The sequence below is a fragment of the Anolis carolinensis genome, chromosome 4 (assembly GCF_035594765.1).
Source record: "Anolis carolinensis isolate JA03-04 chromosome 4, rAnoCar3.1.pri, whole genome shotgun sequence".
NCBI classification, from domain to species: Eukaryota; Metazoa; Chordata; class Lepidosauria; order Squamata; family Dactyloidae; genus Anolis; species Anolis carolinensis.
In genome coordinates, this window is record NC_085844.1 from 11,500,562 (window position 1) to 11,522,457 (window position 21,896).

Genomic DNA, 21,896 nt, shown 5'->3' on the forward strand with positions numbered 1-21,896 from the left:
TGCCCACATTAGCTGAGAGGTAGGTCTTGGATGACTACTGCCTTAGCTTTTTCCACATCAAGTTCATACCCTTTAGAAATGGTTTGCAGGTCACAAAAGTTAAATAGGTAACATTAATAAAAGTTGCCTATATTTATCCCATATTGTTGTGTTGTCTCACTTCAGAGGTTGGGGGCAATGTCTTTTCTAGAGAAATTATTGCTTATATCTGTGTATAAATGAACCTCATTGTCTACACCGAAGGCAGGTTTCAAGGACAAAAATTTGATATAACCCATGGATAATTTGGGGATCATTCTGTGAGAGGGGAAAGCACCAAGCTACCTCAGGAGGTGGGTCACCCCAGAGTGCTGCTACCAATTCCCCACATAGACATTCAAAAACCAGAAGTGGTGCCACTGTGGAAAGAGTAATGTCTCTTGGTGATCCTTTTAGATTCTCCCAGCAGTGAAGTAAGCTTTTGTGTTTTCTACTCTACTCTGAAAAGAGATGATTCCCTTTTCAGATTGATGTTTTGACAAAACGGATAACAGAAATGGTAGTTTTGCAAAGTATTTAGCCTCCTCTGCTAAAGAGTGCTTGTGCCTCATCAAACTACAAATCCAATGATTCTATAGCATGAGATATAACAGTTAAAGTGATCTCAAACTGCATTCATTCTACAGTATAGATGAACCCTAGAACTTAGGAAAATCCCACTGAATTATCTTAGGCAAGATAACTCTTAAGTCTTCAGTCTCTTCAGGTAAGGAATGGCAAAACCTTTCTAAATAAATTGTGTCCAGAAAACCTTATGAAATTGTCATCATAAATTGGAGTAGATTTGCAGGCAAATAAAAACAAATAGACAACCAAAGTTAGAGCCTGTTTTTTATTTTCAATTGATTTTTAGATGTTGACATGAAAGAATGAGTATGAACAGCCTTTCCTTTTTTGCTTTCCTTTTGTTTTAGGAAAGTAAAAAAGTTATATAATAATGCCAAATGACTGCCCACTCTCTTTCACACTCAGTTATGAAAACACAAAGTTTGGCACAAACATACAAAACATAATGCATACTCCAACTCGTGATGACTTGAGTTGATTTAGCCTGCTTTTTATTTCAAAGTTGCAACAAAGTTGCATTGATGGAATGAAAGTGGGCAAAGGAGAGATTGGAATTTATTCCGACATCACCAGTGTAGATGGTGGTGATGATGACAATGAGAATGATGAGGCTGTTACTGAAAAAGACCTCCCTGGTTTCTACCATATTTAACATTTATCAGCCAGTCTATAACAATCATTTTAGTGGTTTCCTAGCTTCAGTGGTATGGATGAGATGGGTTATCTACATCAGTTTCAGTCAGGCTTCAGATCTGGTTCTGGGACGCCTTGGTGAATGACCTCCACAGGGAACTAGGTAGTGGGAATGTGTCCCTGTTCATACTGGTGGACCTCTCAGTGACCTTTGATACCATCAACCATGGTGTACAGCTGGATTGCCTCTAGGATAGGATTTAAGAACACTGTTCTGCAGTCATTCTGGACTTCCTTGGTGAACTCAGAAGATAATACTACAGGATTCCTGTTTGATGCCTTGGCTGTCAGCTTGAGGGATCCTTCAGGATTCTACCCTCCCACCCCCATCTACATGAAACCAGTGGGGAAAATCATCTGGGTTTTTTTTGGGGGGGGGGGAGTTATAGTGGATTACCAATATGATGATGACACCCAACTCTATATTTTCTTTTCATCTGATTCCAAGGAAGCATGCTCAAAACTGAATCAATGTCAGAAATTCCAAGTCCACGGATTAGGTATTCTCCTGGACTGACCTCTGAACATGGCTATCCAGGTTTGAGGAGTGGCCGGGAGTGCCTTTTTACAGCTAAATCTAATGTGCCTGTCATTTGAGATGCTGGAGCTCAAAGAACAGTATAGCAGTATAGCTCTATATGAATCTGTCAGAACCCTAGGATTAAATTGTAATGAAAAGTCATAGATGAGTGTTTTGATTCTGAAGTTTTTTGTGTATGTGCTCCTCATGTTTCTTACTATTGTCTCATATGTACACATCTTACAAAATAATACAGCATACGAGGCACAAATGACTTTTTTGCAGAGTCCAAATCTTATTCAACAGTTTTTGATCCTGCATTACTACTTCCATTTACTGTAATAACTGCCTTCCTGCACTATTGCTGAAAAAGCATGGTTTACTTATTATTATTATTTTAGAGCAATCATACAGTTCCTGGATTCAAAAACAACACAAGGCAAATATAATTATAAAATCTAAACTAAATGGATAACGGCAACTTGGAAAGACCTAGGGGTAAAAGGGAGAAGGGACAAGGAAGAGCATCCAGCCCATGACGTCCTTTACTACTGTCATATTGACATGGAAGTGGAAGGGACTCACCATATTAAAAGAGGTGATGGGAATGCTGTGGGATAGGGAGCTATTAATAGGTTTTGCCCACCAATAGATAAGGATTGGAGAATCATGAGGAGGAGACATAATGACAGTGGATGTGCATGACATTGTGCAATAGGGATCACTTGTGATGATCCAGCCATAATGCTGCTTTACTTGCCTTGTGCAATAAAGTCCTCTGGCAAAAGATAACATCTGCAGTCTCACCTAGCTTGTGTGTTCTTCCTAATGAATATTTTCCCTCCCCACCCCCCACCCCACTGCCATCTTGACCACTGATGTTACTTTATCTCATATGTCCATGTTTTAATCTGTGAAATATCAAAGAATTTCTAGGAAGACTTAGTAGGAAAGGCCGGAAACATGCTTCCCCCCAGTACTGATGTAGAAGAAAAAATGAATGGCATTTTTCAATCTGAAGGTAGAAAATTCAATTTGTTTCAAAGTTAACCAAGGAATTTTGCAAATATTTTTATTTCTCTGCTTTTAAAAAAAAAAAAGAAGAAAGATTTTTAATGTGGTTCGCCTTTGTGAAATACACAGGTATACACATAGAACACTATATGTATACAATTCCATCCATTCCATATGCATAGGCATAATTCACCATGGTCACCTTGGGAAGGGGATTGTAGATTCTGATACTTATTAAATTGATGTGCCCCAAAATAAATTGGAGCTCTGTTAAATGAATCATATAAATATTAAGAGTTCTAGTTAATAACAGCTCTGATTCATATTCCATTTTCAATCATTCATGTCTTCTACAGTGTCCATTTATTATAATACAGTCCCCCTTATCTTCTACGTAATTAATTTTCTAGTTCTTTCACCAGATAAAATTAGGTATAAAACCCTTCTTTATACTATTATATCTTCTGCATGAAAAGAGCGCTGAACGTATCTGATTGTAGGTGTAGGATTTATACTTCCAGATCCTTCTGTCAGTTGGTTTGAAAAAAGAAGAAAAATACCAGCAAGCTTGTGACAGAACTCTGATTGTGGGTGCATTTATACTATAGAATTAATGCAATCTGAGACCACTTCAGCTAATGTGGCTCAATGCTATGGGATTCCAGGAGTTGCAATTTGGTGTAGCACCAGTACCATTTGACAGAGAAGGCTAAAAACCTTGCAAATCTGATTCCATAGCACTGCACCATGACTGCTAAAGTAGTCTCTGGGCCCATCCAGACAGGACCCATAACGTGGGAGCTCCTGCAATTTAACCAAAAGCGTCCAAATGACATATCTGGTAAAACAGAATTAATTCAAGACAAAGCAGGAAGAAACTCCCTTGTCCCGAATTAATTTGATAATTAATTTGATAGGCCAGGCTGTAGCGCAGGCTGGTTAGCAGCCAGTTGCAACAAATCACTCTGACCAAGAGATCATGAGTTCGAGGCCCGCCTGTGCCTGCGTCTGTCTCTGTCTCTGTTCTATGTTATGCCATTGAATGTTTGCCTTATATGTGCAATGTGATCTGCCCCAAGTCCCCTTCGGGGTGAGAAGGGCGGAATATAAATACTGCTAATAAATAAATAAATAAATAAATACTCCATTAGATCCGGGTCTTCCTGAAAGACCCGGGTCTAATGGAGTATGGGTCCTATGGAGACAGACCCCTCAGTAGTCCACCCAGCCCAATTCGCTTCTTTGTCCTGATCGGCCCAGAGAAGTGAAGAGGAAACCCACCCCCTCACCAAATCCCCCCCCCAAAAAACCCCCTTTAAAATAAAATAAAAACTTACCCAACCACCATTATGCTTTTTGTCATGATTTTTGGAATGTACCAATGTAGCACTAAGAGATGGGGGAGGGGGGGCAAATTGCTCCTTGTCCTCCGTCTCTTAGCAATACATTGGTACATTCCAAAAACCATGCCAAAAAGCCATAATGATGGCGGTTGGGTAAGTTTTTTTTTCTGTTTTAAGGCCTTGGGGGGGGGGGGTGTTTCACTGTCCTCCTGGACCTCCCGGGAAAAGTGCACAATTTAGGGGGAGGTGTGTGGACTTTAATCCGTGCTGAGGTAGATTTCAAAGACTATTACTGGTCAACACATGGTGGATGTTCATCTTGGTGAACTGACATGATTTACACACATGTAGGAGGTAATAATAGTAATAATAATAATAATAATAATAATAATAATAATAATACTTTATTTATACCCCGCCACCATCTCCCCGTGGGGACTCGGGGCGGCTAGTGACAGACAAGGCAGTCATTAATCAGTAATGACACCATTATGTGGATTTTATTGTTAATACAGTTAACATTTGTGCATTTAGTTACAAATATGGGACAAAGATGGAAATAAACTAGAATTAGGAAATGGGTATTCTAGATAAGTCCATGTTGCTAAGTACTATCCTTGAATTTTTGGTAGGCTTGTTTCAGATCCAGTCTAGTTCTTCTTCTGTTTTAACAAGAGGGCCTAAAAGTTTGATACTGCAGTCTAATTGGCACAGTAACTAAGAAAACACATCTTAAAACAGAACATTTTTCTATGTTGCTCAGCCTAAGACTGGTCTCCTTACTTGCAACCTGGAATTGTTTTTCCAGTTTCTGTAGATTGCTTCAAAAGCTGTGGAGTTTTTTTTTTTTAAAAAAAAACCTAGTAAAAATAGAATACACTCTTCTGAAATGAGTACTAGAAGAAAGCTCTACTGATAACGTGGGGCTGAAAAAAAAGACAAATGAATGAGTATTACTACAAATATAGCCTGAAATCTTTCTGGAAGCCGAGATGAACTGAACCTGTTATACTCTGAACATATCATGAAAAGAACTAAATCACAATGGTATCCTGCACAGACAGCAAAATCTGTGGATGCAAAATCCCATTATGTACAATAGCATAATAACATGGTATCCTTTATATAAAATGGAGAACAAATCCAATGAGTGCTTGAAAAAGCCCAGGGATTTGGGAAATGGAGAAAAGCTACAACAGGGTATGCCTTTTGTAGTGCTCGGTTCATGGCAAAATTAAAGTTTGCTCTCTGGAAATTTTGGGGAATATTTTGACCCATGTTTGGTTGAGTTCATGGATGCAGAACATATGTATAACAGAGGATTACGTATACTTCAAATATCAGAGTAGACATGCTCCTGGGCACTGAGGCAGAAATAACAGGGAAGGAATAGGGATAGGTTCCTACTCACCAAAAGGAAGAGCAATTAAACCTGTTTCAGTATTTTTTTTGTTCAAAAGTAACTTTGCACATTGCAAAATAAGCCCACTAGGTCAGATAAATGTTGCATAAGTAAAACAAAACAAGTATTTTGAACCCTTTGAAGACTATTAGAAGACTGCTTCCAACCCTTTATTTTCCTCATGATTTTCATTTTGGTGGCCAAACTTATCAATTCATGCTAGTCCCGAGTCCCTCTGGGGAGATGGTGGCGGGGTACAAAAATAAAATTATTGTTGTTGTTGTTGTTGTTGTTGTTGTTGTTGTTGTTGTTGTTGTTGTTATTATTATTATTATTATTATTATTATTATTATTATTATTATTATTATTATTATATTTCCATTTGGGGAAAAGAGGGGTGTTGGATTGGTAAGACAGGGCTATCTGTTTTCCTGTTTCCTTTCTGTTTTGTTATTCACATATACTTAATGATGGATCTTAAGGCAATTGCTGCTTAATTTGCCTGTTGTAGAAAGGCATGTAGTATCCTTCTCTTTCTCAGATCAACTTTCCTTGTACCATTTACTGCAAATATTTTGATGCAAACTGACACCAAAATGCATGTGTATCTTTTCCATTTTCACAATACTGATGCTGCTAAAGCATCCTCTGGTTAATAGCAAACCATTAGAGTCTTCTTAGTCAGGGCTTTGTTAACGAAAATCTGCCTGTACTGTAGTTATACGCCATTCAATAACATGCAATTTTATGAACAGAAAAGTACAATTGCATGAAGACAGAACTTATTCACATGTATGATACCAATAGGAGTCCAATCGCCAAAGTGAATGCATTTGAAGGACAATGACAAAGGCTCTCTTGCTTCATTGTTTTAAAGAAAAAGTAAATTTTAATTTTAAAATGAATAAATAAAACACTATATAGAACACTTCTGGAAATCCTATTTACTCGCTGCCTGCTTGACCTTGACCTTCTTGGATGTCTGGATTGCCATGAGTCTCTTTATATCCACAAAGGTCCTATTTTTCGTTTCAGGGAAGACGTTAAAGATGTAAACAAAGCAGCAAACACAGACAGGAAAGTAAAACAGGATACTGAAGGCACCAAGTACTCTCTAGGAAGAGAAAAGGACATTCATAAGAAAAAATGGAAGGTTCTTTTTTATATATAAATAATCTTTATTAAGGTTTTAGTATATACAGATAAAAACATAGGTGAGGGTCAAAATTGGGAAGGGGATTAGTGTGAAGGGAAGCGGGGAAGGGATCGGGGGAAAGAGAGGGACAGGGAAGGTTGGGAATAGGTACGGATTCGTGAGGGGTTGGTGGGTAATTTACTTCCAAGTCAGTCCCAGTGGATATACATCTATATCTATATATATATATATATATATATCCATGATGTTAATCCTCAATCATTTCTTGCTTATTTATGTCTTTCTTTTCTGTCAAGGTTGTGGGGAGGGGATGTCTTCTTCTTGATTCTTCCTTTTTATTCAATTTTTTAAAGTTTTAAATAATTCTCTACTTGGTTCCAGTCAGTTTTTTTCCTGTTTTACATTGTTGTTTTGCTATCAAAAAAGTCAATCTGTCCATATTCTTTATTTCTAATATCTTAACCATTCTTCTATCAAGGGTATTTTTTGTTTTTGTTTCCAGTATCTTGCATATGAGATTCTGGCCACTGTTGATAAATAGGTTAGGATTTTTTTTTTCATTTGTTCCGGGAGATAATTTAGAGATATTCAATAGGTAAGTTTCTGGCAGTTTCTGAATTTTAACTCCTAATATTTTCTGCATATTTTTGTGTATTTTATTCCAAAATTCCTTTGCTAATGGAAGGTTCTTTGAGCCTTTTGTTCTCCATCAAAAAGCAAAAAGTGGGGTTATTTTTTTCTCTTCCAGATCTAGTAATGTCACAGAATGAGTGCCAAGCAGAATTTGTAGTCTGCTACACATTCAGCTGCTGGATGTAGGAGATTTGTATGGCAGAAAGCTAGACGGACCATTTGCATTTGATCAAACTCCTGTCATGTTGGAATAGATGCCAGTCCTACCTCTGAAGACCTCAAAGAAGGAAAGCCCATCACCATCCAAAGCCATATATTCTACAATCAAACAGTTCCTTCAGTAAAGAAGTTGTTCTTAATGTCTAAGTGAAATTGTGCTCTTAATTTGAATCATTTGGTTCATGTTCTAGTCTCTGGAACAACAAAGAACTAGATTGCTACATGAAAGATTGAGTATCAGGAGCCTGTATTACCCTATTTATTCATTTTCATAACCTTATGAGGACTCTGTAACCTGATAATGTGTAGTATGTGGTATGGAAGTTACATGCACTGAGCTACTGCAGTTCCTGCCTCGGGTACTAGGTTGTCAAACATCCACATAAGCTGATGACATCGAGGGCCCTTCCATACAGCCATATAACACAGAATATCAAGGCAGATCATTCACAGTATCTGCTTTGAACTGGGTTATCTGAGTCCACACTGCCATATAATTCAGTTCAATTTGGTTTTTATCCAGTTCTGTGGAAGGGGCCTCAGAAAAACATAAAGCTGTTATATACAAAAAATAACTTTTCTTTCCATCCAACTCGGTATGATCAACTCTTTCATCCACAGAAAGGGTTTTCCAAGGCCTTAGACATGGAATTTCACCAACCTATGTGAAGATACCTTTGACTGAATTTAAGATTATATATATAGCACACATGTAGTACCACCTGTAATATAGTAATCTGTCCAAAGCACAGTGACCTACTAGGATCTTTCAATTCCAAATTTCCCCTTTCAGTCATGAGGCAAAAGGTGCAAATCTCTGAGCTGTCTTGTCAATAATTTCCAACCCCCCCCCCCAAAAAAAAAAAAAAACCCCACACAGTCCTAAATATTAAGTGGCAAGTAATGAGGTTGTTGGGACAGTTGACTGGACTGTTTATACAGCAACCTTAAGGTGAACCTAACACAAGAATTCAAAGCAAGAGTCATCCAGATTGTGTTTGTGTTTGCCTTCCTCTCCCCCCTGATGGATTGTCACTTTGTCATGATGAGGGGGCTTGTGTGTTCCAATAAACCTGCAGGCGCAACCACCTGGGAGTCATGCACTCCCAGGAGGGGCTACGGGGAAGTTTCCAAACCAAGCACAATCCGAAGACCTGAAGACCTCAACAGCAGATCAGGTGGAGGATAACATGGTACATGTTACAATGGCTGTGAAGGTGGAAGGAGGCTGCAACAGATTGGGAAGCCACCATCATCATGTCAGCCATCCCACTCTGTGAAGACTGTGTATTGATTGGCTGTGCCCTGACCTCCACACGTTAAAAAAAATTCTCACACAGGCATATTCCAAGAAAAAAAAACAAACAACAAAAGTCCCATGATGACCAGCGAGTGGAGACAGGGGCAGGACTGTGAAATCTGAAGCCCCTAGTTACAGACTGGCACGTTGGCATTTGATATGGATTCAGCTGTTCTACCACAAGATCTGAGGCAGTTGAGTAGTCTGGCAGCTGTATCCATGACTGGACAGCCCTTTTTAGGATCCATCCTGCTCACCCCATATGGGGAAGGGGCAAGAAAAGGTGCCCTAAAAATAGTCTGCCTCTCTTACCCTGACTGGACTGCCGCATCCAGAGGGCTTAGCACTCTGTGGCCAAAAAAGAAAAATGAATTTTGGAACACGGAACATATGGACATTGTTGGATAACACTGACAGTGAGCACACCTGCTTCTGGAAGGGACTGCCTGAAGAAGAGTGAATAATACACAGAGTCGGTGTGCTGTAAGAAATGACCTGGTGAAGCACCCATCTGAAGCACCCATTGGCATTAACGAACGTCTCTCAACCCTCCAAATTAACCTTGTCAAAAACCAACAGGCAACCATCATAAGTGCCTATGCACCAACACTATATGCTGATAAAGACATCAAGGAAAATTTTTACTGTCAGCTGGATACCATCATATCGGAAATACCTAAGGAGGACAACATCATCCTCCTGAGGGATTTTAACTGAAGAGTCAGATGAGACTCCAACCTGTGGCCAAGGACCATAGGAAAAGCCAGGGTTGGAAACAGCAACTCAAATGGCATCATGCTTCTCACCAAATGTGCAGAACCTTGTTATCACCAACATGCTCTTCCACCAGAAAAACAAGCTCAAGACAGCATGGAAGCATTGGCGCCTCTTAGACTATGTAATTACATGTACCAGAGACCACCGTGACATGCTTCTCACAAGAGCCATGACAGAGCCATTACATGTGCCAGAGACCACCGTGACATACTTCTCACAAGAGCCACGTGGTCTGTTTGACAGACCACAGGCGAATCTGACCCATGATGGCTATCAAGATCGTCCCCAAACGTAGACTCCAAGGAAGAAAGATGAGGTACAAAATGAATACCCAAGCCCTTCAGGAGCCCTTCAAACAAACCCTTCTCCAAACAACACTCAAGGTTCATCTACTCACAGAACACCCAAAAATGTTGAGGAACACTGGAACAAACTGAAGACCTCCATCATCACAGCCTGTGAAGAAACCATTGGATACAAAACTAAAAAAATATCAAGATTTGTTTGACGAAAATGACAAAGAGATCTAACAGTTAATTGCTAAGAAAAGGAAAGCCTTTCAAGCATGGCAGAGAGACACCAACTGTGATGCTAAGAAAAAGATCTATGCTAGTGTAAAAGCTGAGGTTCAAAGAAGGACCAGAGAACTCAAGTACATCTGGTGGACAAAGAAGGCTGAATAAATCTGACACTTGGCAGATACCCATGATTCACAGGGATTTTTCAAAGCCACCAAGGTCATCTACATACCAAGAAATCATGGCATACACCCTCTACACTCATCAGATGGAAACAAACTTCCGAAGGACAAAAAATCAAGTGCACTACATTGGAAAGAGCACTACCAGAACCTGCTGAATCACATCTCTAATGTGGCAGAAGAGGCCCTCTCACAAAACTCGCAACAACAAATCAGGGATGAGCTTGTAGCACTGTCTAGTCTGGAGGAAGTCAGCAATGCCATCAGCCAACAAAAAAATAACAAAGCAAGCAGACCTGATGGGATCCCTGCCAAAGACTTTAAAGAGGGTGGACCTGAGCTAACAAAACAACTCCACCAGCTCATTGAAAAAATGTAGGTGACTGAAAGAATCCCAGCAGCCTTCAAGGATGCCACCATCATCACCCTTAAAAAAAAGGAGATAGAATGGACTGTGGAAACTATTGAGGTATCTCCCTTCTAAACTCCACTGGGAAAATTCTCTCAAGAATCTTTGCAAACCACCTTCTATGTGTCTCAGAAGACACCCTCATAAAATCCCAGAATGGCTTCCACCCCTCCAGAGGAACAGTGGACATGATCTTCACTGCATGACAGTCCAAGAAAAATGCAGGGAACAAAATCAACCTCTGTACATGGCATTCTATTGACCTTGCAAAGGCATTCAATACAGTGAATTGCAGTGCTCTCTGGACCATCCTTGGAGTGGAAATCATCTATTGGACAGATGGCAAGCTATTTAACCTCAGCAGACTGAAAGTCAAAACCAAGATCACAACAACATCTCTTATAGAACTCCAATATGTTGATGATAACATAGTCTGCGCATTCAGAAGAAGGTCTACAAGCCACTCTAAACAGTTTTGCAGAAGCATATGAGAAACTCAGCCTCTCATTGAACATTGAGAAAACCAAAGTGCTCTTCCAGCAGTTGCCACCAATCCCTCTGTAATGCCAGGAATACAGTTTAATGGTGTAACATTAGAAAATGTTGACCATTTCCGCTACCTTGGCAGCCACCTCTCCACAAAAGTCAACATTGATGCTAAAATACAACACTGAGAGTGCAGCATTTCTCTTAATGAAGCAGAGAGTATTTGAGGATCAGGACATCCGTAGGGAGACCAAGGGACTTGTTTACAAAGCCATTGTCATCCCAACCCTGCTATATGATTGTGAAACATGGACTGTCTACAGACGTCACACTCAATTCTTGGAGCGTTTCCATCAGCGTTGCCTCAGAAAAATCCTGCAAATCTCTTGGGAAGACAGGTGGACAAATGTCAGCATGCTGGAAGAAGCAAAGACCATCAGCATTGAAGCGATGCTCCTACACCACCAACTCTGCTGGACTGGCCATGTTGTCCAAATGCCCAATCACTGTCTTCCAAAGCAGTTACTATACTCCCAACTCAAGAATGGGAAATGTAATGTTGGTGGACAGGAAAAGAGGTTTAAAGATGTACTTAAAGCCAACCTTAAAAACTGTGGTATAGACACTGAGAACTGGGAAGCCCTGGCCCTTGAGCACTCTAACTGGAGGTCAGCTGTGACCAGCAGTGCTGCAGAATTCAAAGAGGCATGAATGGAGGGCTTAAGGGAGAAATGTGTCAAGAGGAAGGCATGTCAAGCCAACCCTGACTGGGACAGCCTTCCATCTGGAAACTGATGTCCTCACTGTGGAAGAATATGTGGGCCAAGAGTAAAGCTCTACAACCACCTACACATCCACTGCCAAGACACTACACTTGGAGGGCCATCATCCTCTGGCTACGAGGGATCACTTAAGTAAGAAAGTAAGTAAGTAAGTAAGTTGCCTTCCTCTGGTAGTTGAACCTTGGTCTCCTCCAATGCTCCAAAATAGTCATGTAGGACAAGGAATGTCAGCAAATATTATTTGGCATTCAAGCAACATCTGCTGAACTACCCTTTTCCTCACAAAAACTGGACAGACACCTTGTTTAGTATTTCACCTGGCCAACCTAGCAAGGAAAGCTGACAAATGGATCACTTTGGAATATAGCTTCATGGGAAAAGTTCATGGTGGATAGACTGGGACACCCTACAAACAATGCATTTTCTACTAAATTAAATTACAGTGTGACTCACAGCTACATGAATGTATGACACTGCTGTAATAAAGTTGAGAAGCCATTCAAGAATTCCAGCAATCATATAGGCAGAGGAACGTGATGACTGAAGAAAGAGCTCAGTAACAATTAGATATGGAATTGGATCTGCAGGAGGAGAAAAGTTTCAAGGAACAAAGAGTCATGTTGTTGTTGTTGTTGTCTGTTGTTGATGATGATATCCCACCAACCTCTTATTCTTATCATGTACTTCACTCAAGAAGTTCAGTACATGGTCTGAGAACTTACATGGTCCAAAGGCATGCGAAAGGAGAAACGCACTAATCAAACCCCCAGTGATATATGACATCCATTCCATGGACTTCTGTTGGAGAAGGTTGAACATATTTAAGTTATATAACATAAGTCTAGCAAAGCTGTTTGGTTGGTTCCATTTATAATAATAAAACTTTATTTGTAGACTGTCCGATTTCCCCGAAGGTACTCAGGGCACTCATGGTTCAAGGTGGGGTACAACACAGTTAAAACACATCGTCATAAAATACACAGAATAAAATGCATATATTAAAACACATTTCTTTCTTTGTTTAAATGACATATTTTGAGAGTGGGACAAAATAATATCTCAATTCTCCTTTATTTCAATTACGCTATTGTAACAACAACAACAACAACAACACATTTTATTTGTTACCTACCTTTTCTCATGGTTCAAGGTGAGGCACAACACAGTTAAAACACATCACAGAATAAAATGCATATATTAAAACACATTTCTATAAAATACACCTATTAAAATGCATGGTGCAAAGGTGAAAATACAATAGTGATAGAATGTAAATTTAAAATTCATGGAATAATAATACATTTACAAACCTGCAGTTCCATGGACATGACTGTGAGAACTAAGAAGATGGCACAGGCTAAATAGCCCATAAGGAGCAGAACCCTTCGTCCCAAACTGTCCACCAGATATATCTAAGGAATGTAAAGGGAAACAATGAGAACACACAGAAAGAAGCGGTCATAATATGTAATGGACACACCCATACCTTTGCTTAGTATATGGAATGGAGACATATTTCATTGCTTAAAATTAACCTCATTCTCTCTCATATAATAATAATAATAATAATAATAATAATAATAATAATAATAATAATAATAAAAACTTTATTTATACCCCGCCACCATCTCCCCAATGGGGACTCGGGGCGGCTTACATGGGGCCACGCCCAAAACAATACAATGTAAACAGCATATAAAAGAACAGCACAACACAATACAATAAACAATACAGTAAATAATATCCATTACAAAATAAAACAAGGAGACAATAAAAACAAGGGCAGACCACATGAACATTAAGTTAAAACTCGGGGTGAGAAAGACATAAAAATAAAAACCACAGTGAACAGGGTCATAAGGGAGTGGGGTATTCTGGAGGATAGCTATTAGGGGGAGCAACGGAAAAGAAATATAAAATGGTTACTCTCCAAAAGCGCAGCGAAAGAGCCATGTTTTCAAGTCTTTCTTGAAGGCTGCTAGTGTGGGGGCTTGCCTAATCTCCGCGGGCAGAAAATTCCACAATCGGGGGGCCACAGCAGAAAAGGCCCTCTCCCTTGTTCCCACAAGGCGGGTCTGGGATATCGGTAGTGGGGACAGGAAAGCTTCCCCTGATGAGCGAAGGGATCGTGTAGGCTTGTGGTAGGAGATACGGTCACGAAGGTAGGTGGGTCCCAAACCGTTTAGGGCTTTATATGTGATGGTATACACCTTGAATTGGGACCGGAAAATAAAAGGCAGCCAGTGGAGCTCCTTGAACAGGGGAGTAGATCTCTCCCTGTAACTCTCCCTGTATATTAGGTTATAATTTAGCAAAGGTGAGTAAAATGCATCCTGGAGAGCTATGTAATTCCTGCAAGCTGTTTCTGTGAGCCTCTAGTCTCCATTGCATCTCCAAACTCCCCTTTTTAATGATGATAAAGGGAAGTTCTCTAGAAGTTTTAAGTAAGGGCACAGTTATACCAGCGGAAATCTGATCTCCAAGGCATTCTGGGATCACACCCACATCTCCTCTTTCCTGGTTGTGCTGGTGCCCAATTCTGACACCATAGAGGTGCCTGTAACAGCCAGGAGCTTTCACATAGCTCCATGATCGACTAGAGGAGATGGTGATATGTTGACATGGGCAGTAGCCATCCTCTTTCCCCAGTGTTATTCAATGCAGAGAAAAAGCAATAGCAGCAGTGTCATCGGACAATAATTGGACAATTTGGATCCAACCCAGCTATCCAGACAATTTGAAAGCCATGTGTTTCCATCGAACTCTGTAATATCCCTCAATGTAGGCTGTTTGAACTGTATTATATGGTCAGTGTAGACCCATAAAATGCAGTTTGAGAGGCATTGAACTGCATTATTTGGATCTACACTGGTTGTATAAACGGTTCTGGCCCAGCTTACCTACCTGAATATACCTCCCTCTATGAATCATCTGAGAGGGTAAGATCATCTCAGATGGCCCAGCTCTTGATCCCACCTCCTTCAAAGGTGCAACTTGTGGGGACAAGAGTCAGGGCCTTTTCAGTGGTGCCCTCTCTGCTATGGAACTCCCTCCCCAGGGAAATTAGATCAGCCCCCTTCCTCCTGACCTTCAGGAAGAAAGTGAAGACATGGTTGTGAGACCAAGCCTTTGGACAACGATTCCCTGTGCAATAATAATCTCTCAGTGAAATAATGAATAATGCAAGTGACAACTGGAATACGCTTTCGGATTGTGTAATTTTAGGTAATGGCTTTAAGTTTGATATATTTTAATTATGTGAGTTTAAAGTATATGCTGTTTTATTCTATATATGTATTCATGACATTGAATTGTGCCTTTGTTGTGAGCTGCCCTGAGCCCCCTTCAAGGGTGGGATATCCACGCAGTAATTAAATAAATAATTAAATAAATAAATACAATGCAGTTCAAATTGCATTGTAAATCTGGCTTATGTCAAAAGTGGAGCAACGTTGGTTTAAAGCAAAACAAGTATACCACTGTGCATCATGAAGACAGTCATAGTTAAGTCACAAGGGGCCTAATATGACCCACCAGTGTCCTACAGTTGCTTATTTTGAGAGTAAGAGAGCCAAGATAGTGAAGCTTACCCCTAAGAAAGTTGAGCAGCTGGTGACTGCTGTTGTGGCAATACTGACATAAGCAATGGCTTCATCTTTCAAGACTGTAGATTTAAAGATTCTCTCTGAATAAAAGTACACCTGAAATTAGACAAGGAAAGTCAAAAGTTATTTTCAAAATGGAAGTACTCATCAGCCAGCATCTTGAGAGATTGAAACAACCTATATGGACACGTTCATTTTGGCTGAAACACCCTATATGGACATGTTCATTTTGGCTGAAACACCCTATATGGGTACGTTCATTTTGGCTGAAACACCCTATATGGACATATTCATTTTGGCTGAAACACCCTATATGGACACATTCATTTTGGCTGCTCTTGATCAAAACTTCTTAGAACAGGAGAGACAAAGAATGGCTTCAGGGCTTTTTTTGTAACAATTAACAATTCAAATAGGTTCTGGTCCCTATCTACTCATGTTGTTTAATGTGAAAACAATCACAAACCTAAAAAAAAAGAAACAGATGTGAACTTGGAGCCATTTAGCTCCAAGAGAATCGCAGGGATGCAAAAATAGTAGTCAAACCCATCACAGTTCCACACCTCTGTTCTAAAGGAAGCAACCATTTTATTTAGCTTTTCTTTCTAACTGTCTCCTTTTGGGGATTCTTTTCTTAAAATGCCCCTTAGGGAGATGCCATTTTTCGTTTGTTTCCAGTGATGGTCCCAAAGAAAACTTTTCAGGTTCCCAGTGCTGATTTGAGTCCCCTCAAAGTGGAATATAAAGGGAAAAGGAAAGGAGAATGTAAGTCTAATGTAATGAAATTGTAACTCTTCTTTTTGTTGTTATTGCAGGTGTTGGCATTCTAGTCCAAGAGTACCATTGAAAAAATCCCTTCCAACCCATGTTTTCAGTGGGGAAAACTTGAGGCAGCTATTCTCATGTTGGTGGAGAGTAGAGGAGCAATACAGCTATGTCCAGCTATTTCCCTTCAGCTGGGCATTCAGCAATAAAATCACCCTCAGGGGCTTCCTAAGAAGGCCCTTGAAAAAGCCAGAGAGGACCTAGCTGCAAGACAGTAGATGGAGACATCTCTGCTGCTTTCTATGGTCTCCACTGACATGTAAATTGCTCTTTGGGGGGCAGAGGACTCTACAAAAGTGTCCTGTTTTCTTCTCCTGCTTGTCATCCCTCCACAAATCAGCCTCACCTGCTTTTCATTTTGCTTGAGTCCCATAATGTTGTTTCACCTCTCTGATCCCATTTTGGTTTTAGCATTCCAAGGAACCTAAATACCATAATCGCACCAGATCTTATGTGATCTTGAAGGTTAATCAGAGCTAGTACTTGGAAGAGAGACTGCCAACAAATGCCAAGTGCTGTAGGCTATATTTCAGAGGAAAGAACTGACAAGACCACCTGTTAGTATTCTTTGCCTAAGAAAACTCTTTGAAATTAATCGGGTTGTCATAAGTTGACATGTGATGCGAAGGCACATACACAAAGAGATGCAGCTCGTATAAACCATTTTTGGTTGCTCTACTACTATTCTCATATCAAGCAAAACTAATAGGGCTCTTCTTCCTTTATTTTTAGGAAACACTAAAGAGAATGTATGTTTTCTTCCATTGTTACTGCTTAAGAATACCTTTGGTCCCCATGGAACTCAGAGATGGAAAATAGCACTGAGCTTTGCAGGAAGAAGGAAGAGGAAGAAGAAAAAGAAGGGGAAAGGATGAAAGAAAGACAAGAATTAGAAGGTGGAAGAAAAAAAAAGAAGGATAATTAAAATTATCAGGGTAATATATGGACACAGTGGCCTGCATCCTGTTAATAGTAGTTCCAATTAATGCAGACCCACTGAATCAATGGTGAAAGGTGGATCTGTATATAATCCCGTTGATTCAATGGGACTATTTGAGTTGGAGCCACCAATCAAATTAAGACCAATGCCACTTATAGACTATATGCTGAAGATCTCCTCATTCTCACTGTTTGGGTGCTTTTGCGTTCCTTACCGCATTGGTACCCGAAAGTTGCTGTGCAGTCATCACAACAACTACAGTAATAAGATGCCATCTCATGTTTCGCTTCTTTATCAATTTCAGCATACTCATACGCTTGTCTGCTTTTTCAGCAATGTCCTCCTGACAAAGCTCCTGAATCTCATCATCCACATCATCCTTTCCTCTCAGCATCTGCAAGGCTAAATGGAAGCAGAGTCAGAAAGATTTTGAATTACATCAGGATGAGATTTTTAGGCACTACACATAGTAATGTCAACAGGGCAAAACTTTGGCTGTGCACAGGCTGTGCTCAATCCAGCTCAATAAAATGAGCAAAAGAACCGGCAAATATGGCAGAGGCCTACAAGGAAATAGCTTCCCTCCAAATGGCTCACCAACAAGGAAGCAAAGAAAAGATGATTGACCATAGATTGCATGGGGCCTCCTGCTCATGACTTGTCTTCCCCCATCCCCAATTATAATTTTTAAAAATGTATTTAAAATGATGATCTGGAATAACTTTTTTTCATTTAAAATAGAGTGCAATTCCCTCTAATCATTTCCTCTAATTATTGAAAAGGGATTACTTAAATCAGGAATTTACTTCTTATATCTATTTATTGTATTTGTATGCCATCTTTCTTCATACATAGGACCCTAGAAGCACCAAAGGTCTTAAAAGAAAACCAGTCCTTTCCCCTGCAGAACAGCCATACAATATACATAATTATCTAGAATGGGGTGATTGTACAGTATGTGTGTGTGTGTGCATGTGCATTCATGTGCATGTGAAGGTTGTTGGCAATCTAAAATTATTTAACTTGGGAATGAATGGCCATAAATAAAATTGTAGTTTGTATGCTTATGTGTACATCTACATTGATATTACATATCTCTTAATAGCTCTGTAATCATAATAACTAGAGGCTAAACAATTTATCAGAATTGGGCTTGTTTTTATCAATGTCCTAGGGACATATTTAAGTGTCCTTTCCCTGCCAGTGTGGGAGGGAAAGGTTATTTGCTGGCCTTCAGTAAAGTGAGGCTGGTTGGTAAATACTAGAGGTGTCCATGACTCCGAAAATCTGCTGTTTGTATTCACAAAATTTGTGCAACCCCCGTTTTAATTCTAAAGTGTTTAGAACAATTCCTAAGGGGTCCTGGTCATATCTAATACAAAGTGATGAGAAATTCATTTTTTTTCCTTTCATTGTTAAAAAAACCCTATGAGAGCTAAGCTATACCTGATGGAGGAGGCTGCCCAGTGGGGCTTGGGGCAAAACCTGGGACTTGCTGATTTATCCAGTGGTGAGTGGTGAATGGTGACAGGGTCTCCACTGGAATGATTTATGCCCTTTGTTGTTCAGGGAGGAGGAAATGATCCACGTCTATCCTTGCACATGGATGACTGTATCTTTCTGGTCATAGATCTGTTCATAGATCGTTTATGTGACTCAATAGTTGTGCATTCGTAACAACATCTGTAATACCACCCAAAAATAATTTCTAATGATCATTGAATGGTATGCCGTTGTGAGAAAGACCAATGTAGGATTAAATCTTTTCATTCTCTTTACCTTCTCTTGCTTTCCTCTCATTCTTCTTCTGAATCAGTATATACCTTGGACTTTCAGGAAAGAAAGGCAATAGCACACTTTGAGACAATGGCATGACTCCAGCAAGGCCCATCAATGTAGGCCATCCTAGGAAACACAATGATGAGAAACCAAAAATGAAGAACTTGAGTAAGAAGAACTAATTTGCCACAAGTCAATTGTGTAGTTTTCTGAGTTACCTTTTGGTGTCCCCAGGAGATGCTTAAGAGCAAGTATCTGAGCTAACAGAACCCCAAGGATTAGAAAGAAGTGGGGCATCATGACAACGCCACCCCTCCGACTTCTGGGGGAGATCTCACCAAGGTATAATGGAACACTGGTGGAGGCCATGCCTGGTTAGAAGATAAATAAAGTGAGAACACACCACATAAATTTAACATGATGTCAAACCCCCCCCCCCATATTTCTTGGGATAAAATGGACCCCAATGGTTCATTCTTCTGAGATGTTATGTCTGAAGTTCTCAAACTGCAATTCTGCCCTTCCCATTACAATGTATAAGAGGCTTCTGGCTGAAATTATGCTGAGACGTGTTGCCTGACCCCATAGGTAAGGAGAAGTAGCCAATCTTTTCATCTTAATTGAGTCAGGATACATGTGAGCTTGGAGCCAATGCACTGTTATTAGTTATGTTGCTCATACTCGTGTTTTTTGTTTTCTTTTGTTTTTTAATTAAACTGATATGAGGATTGTGTTTTTCTTTCTTTCATTATTCATACATTGCTTTTATTACCACGCCTTCCACCATTTGTTTCTCACTCCACAATCAATGGAGAGGTGAACAGTGGGAATTGCAAGTGTCAGAAAACTTCAAGACAGAGAGAAGGAAGAGGAAGAAGTAAAGTCCAAACTGTTCAAGTGCTTCTGCGTGAAACCACTCTGTATCACCAAATTCTTTCCAAGTATTTTGCGGCAGGATTCCTCACTGCCTGAGAGCCAAGCTATTTCTCAGTTTGAGACAGTGACCTGTCTTTTCAACAGTGCAATCTCCAGCCAAAATGTAAAAGAAAAGCCATGCTCCTGGATCTCTTCTCTATGTTTCTCTGTACACAGCACAGCCTTACAATACAGATGGAAGATAATACTAGAGAGCATCCTCTTAAAAATCAGATAACAAGTAAAATGTTAACTGTACAAACTTCTCACCTGCGCACATCCCAGTGTACATGCGGGCAAATATAATGTATTCAAAAGGACCTATTAAATGCGAGGAAGCCATGAACAGAGCAGAGATGAGGGACAAAAAATTAGCCAGCAACAAGGTACCTTTCCTGAAAAGACAGAGATGGGGTGGGTGTGGAGATGCCAATTAATATAAGGTATTGTAAAAAGAGCACGGAATGCAGGAATCTTGACCTTTATATGAATACGTTCTTTCCAATTTACTTGTTCTGGGGAAGCACAAATAATTACAGCAAAACTCCTATGCCAGTGTGAGCTCTGTGTACAGTGTATAGTGTGACCATAAAGGACTCTGAAGCTGCTCTGTTACAGCTCAGGAGGGCCCTGGAGCTCTTTGGCTTTCAGGCAGGATGAAGGAGCATTGGAGACACCACCAACAGCACATCACCAACAGCAAGCAGATTCCTCTCAGAGGCTTAAAGGTAAAGGTTTCCCTTGACGTTAAGTCCAGTCGTGGCCAACTCTGGGGGTTGGTGCTCATCTCCATTTCTAGGCCAAAGAGCTGGCGTTGTCCGTAGACATCTCCAAGGTTATGTGGCCAGCATGACTGCATGAAGCACCATTACCTTCCCACCGGAGCGGTACGTATTGATCTACTCACATTTGCATGTTTTCGAACAGCTAGGTTGGCAGGAGCTGGGGCTAACAGCGGGAGCTCATTTTGCTCCCGGGATTTGAACCTGGGACCTTTTGTTCCCAGAGGCTTACTGGTGACATATTTCTGGTTACAAGGTTTGGCACCCTAATGACATCACCAGAAATGGGATATTGCCAGCAAGCCTGCAGAAGGGAACTGTTTGCTGGTGGTGATGAAGCTGTGAGTCTGTTGGCGATAAGGTCCGTGGATCAGACAAAATCCAGCCTCATCCAGCTATTTAAACCTCAAACTATAGGAAGACAGTCCAAGAAGGTTCAGAGTTAATCCAGTGTCCCATAGATGTGAATTAGTAGCTGGATGTAGCTGAGAATCCAGCAGTTGAGCATCACTTATTTTGCCCAAATAAACATGATCAGGGACTTGAACAGGCATTAGTCACATATTGTCTCTACAAACCAGCCCTATTTCACAGACAACACAACTATATGAGAATGTGTGATTTTTCAAAATTGGATACGCTGCAAAACACAGTGGCTTTGATTCTACAAAAATGTGTTTTATTGGTCTTTTATTGTGATTTGTTGTTTTACGATTGAATGTTTTATATTATTTATCTGTATTGTTTAATTTATTGTCTATTTTTCTAGCATTGAATGTTTTCCTTTTATATTGTAAGCCACTCTGAGTCCCTAGGGGAGTTGGGGCAGGATATAAATAAAGTTTTATTGATTGATTGATTGATTGGTGAATATGCTGCTCATTGTAGCAGATCCAACTTGAGAATTTGAGGAGTGAAAAAAATCACCTGTGGGAGCTAGAGGAAGATTTGAGGGGTTTCAGGGGTTCTACTTTGACCACCCATAATTTGAAACAAGAAAGTAGAACTGA

At 40.1% G+C, this 21,896-nt stretch overlaps 1 protein-coding gene across 2 annotated transcripts in view; it reads right to left on the reverse strand.

The window, feature by feature from the left end:
- Window positions 1–6,441: 6,441 nt before the first annotated feature.
- The window catches only part of LOC100556382 (solute carrier family 2, facilitated glucose transporter member 5), a 32,621-nt gene continuing 17,166 nt past the window's right edge, over window positions 6,442–21,896 (reverse strand). For both annotated transcript variants that reach the window (XM_062979999.1, XM_016992746.2), the window contains exons 5-13: window positions 20,375–20,499; window positions 19,408–19,560; window positions 19,190–19,315; window positions 17,625–17,812; window positions 15,631–15,741; window positions 13,351–13,452; window positions 12,763–12,838; window positions 12,494–12,621; window positions 6,442–6,692 (exon numbers count right to left, since the gene is read on the reverse strand). In XM_062979999.1, coding sequence (XP_062836069.1) covers window positions 6,519–6,692; window positions 12,494–12,621; window positions 12,763–12,838; window positions 13,351–13,452; window positions 15,631–15,741; window positions 17,625–17,812; window positions 19,190–19,315; window positions 19,408–19,560; window positions 20,375–20,499 — 1,183 coding nt within the window. In that variant the 3' untranslated portion in view covers window positions 6,442–6,518. The remainder of the gene's footprint in view (window positions 6,693–12,493; window positions 12,622–12,762; window positions 12,839–13,350; window positions 13,453–15,630; window positions 15,742–17,624; window positions 17,813–19,189; window positions 19,316–19,407; window positions 19,561–20,374; window positions 20,500–21,896) is intronic.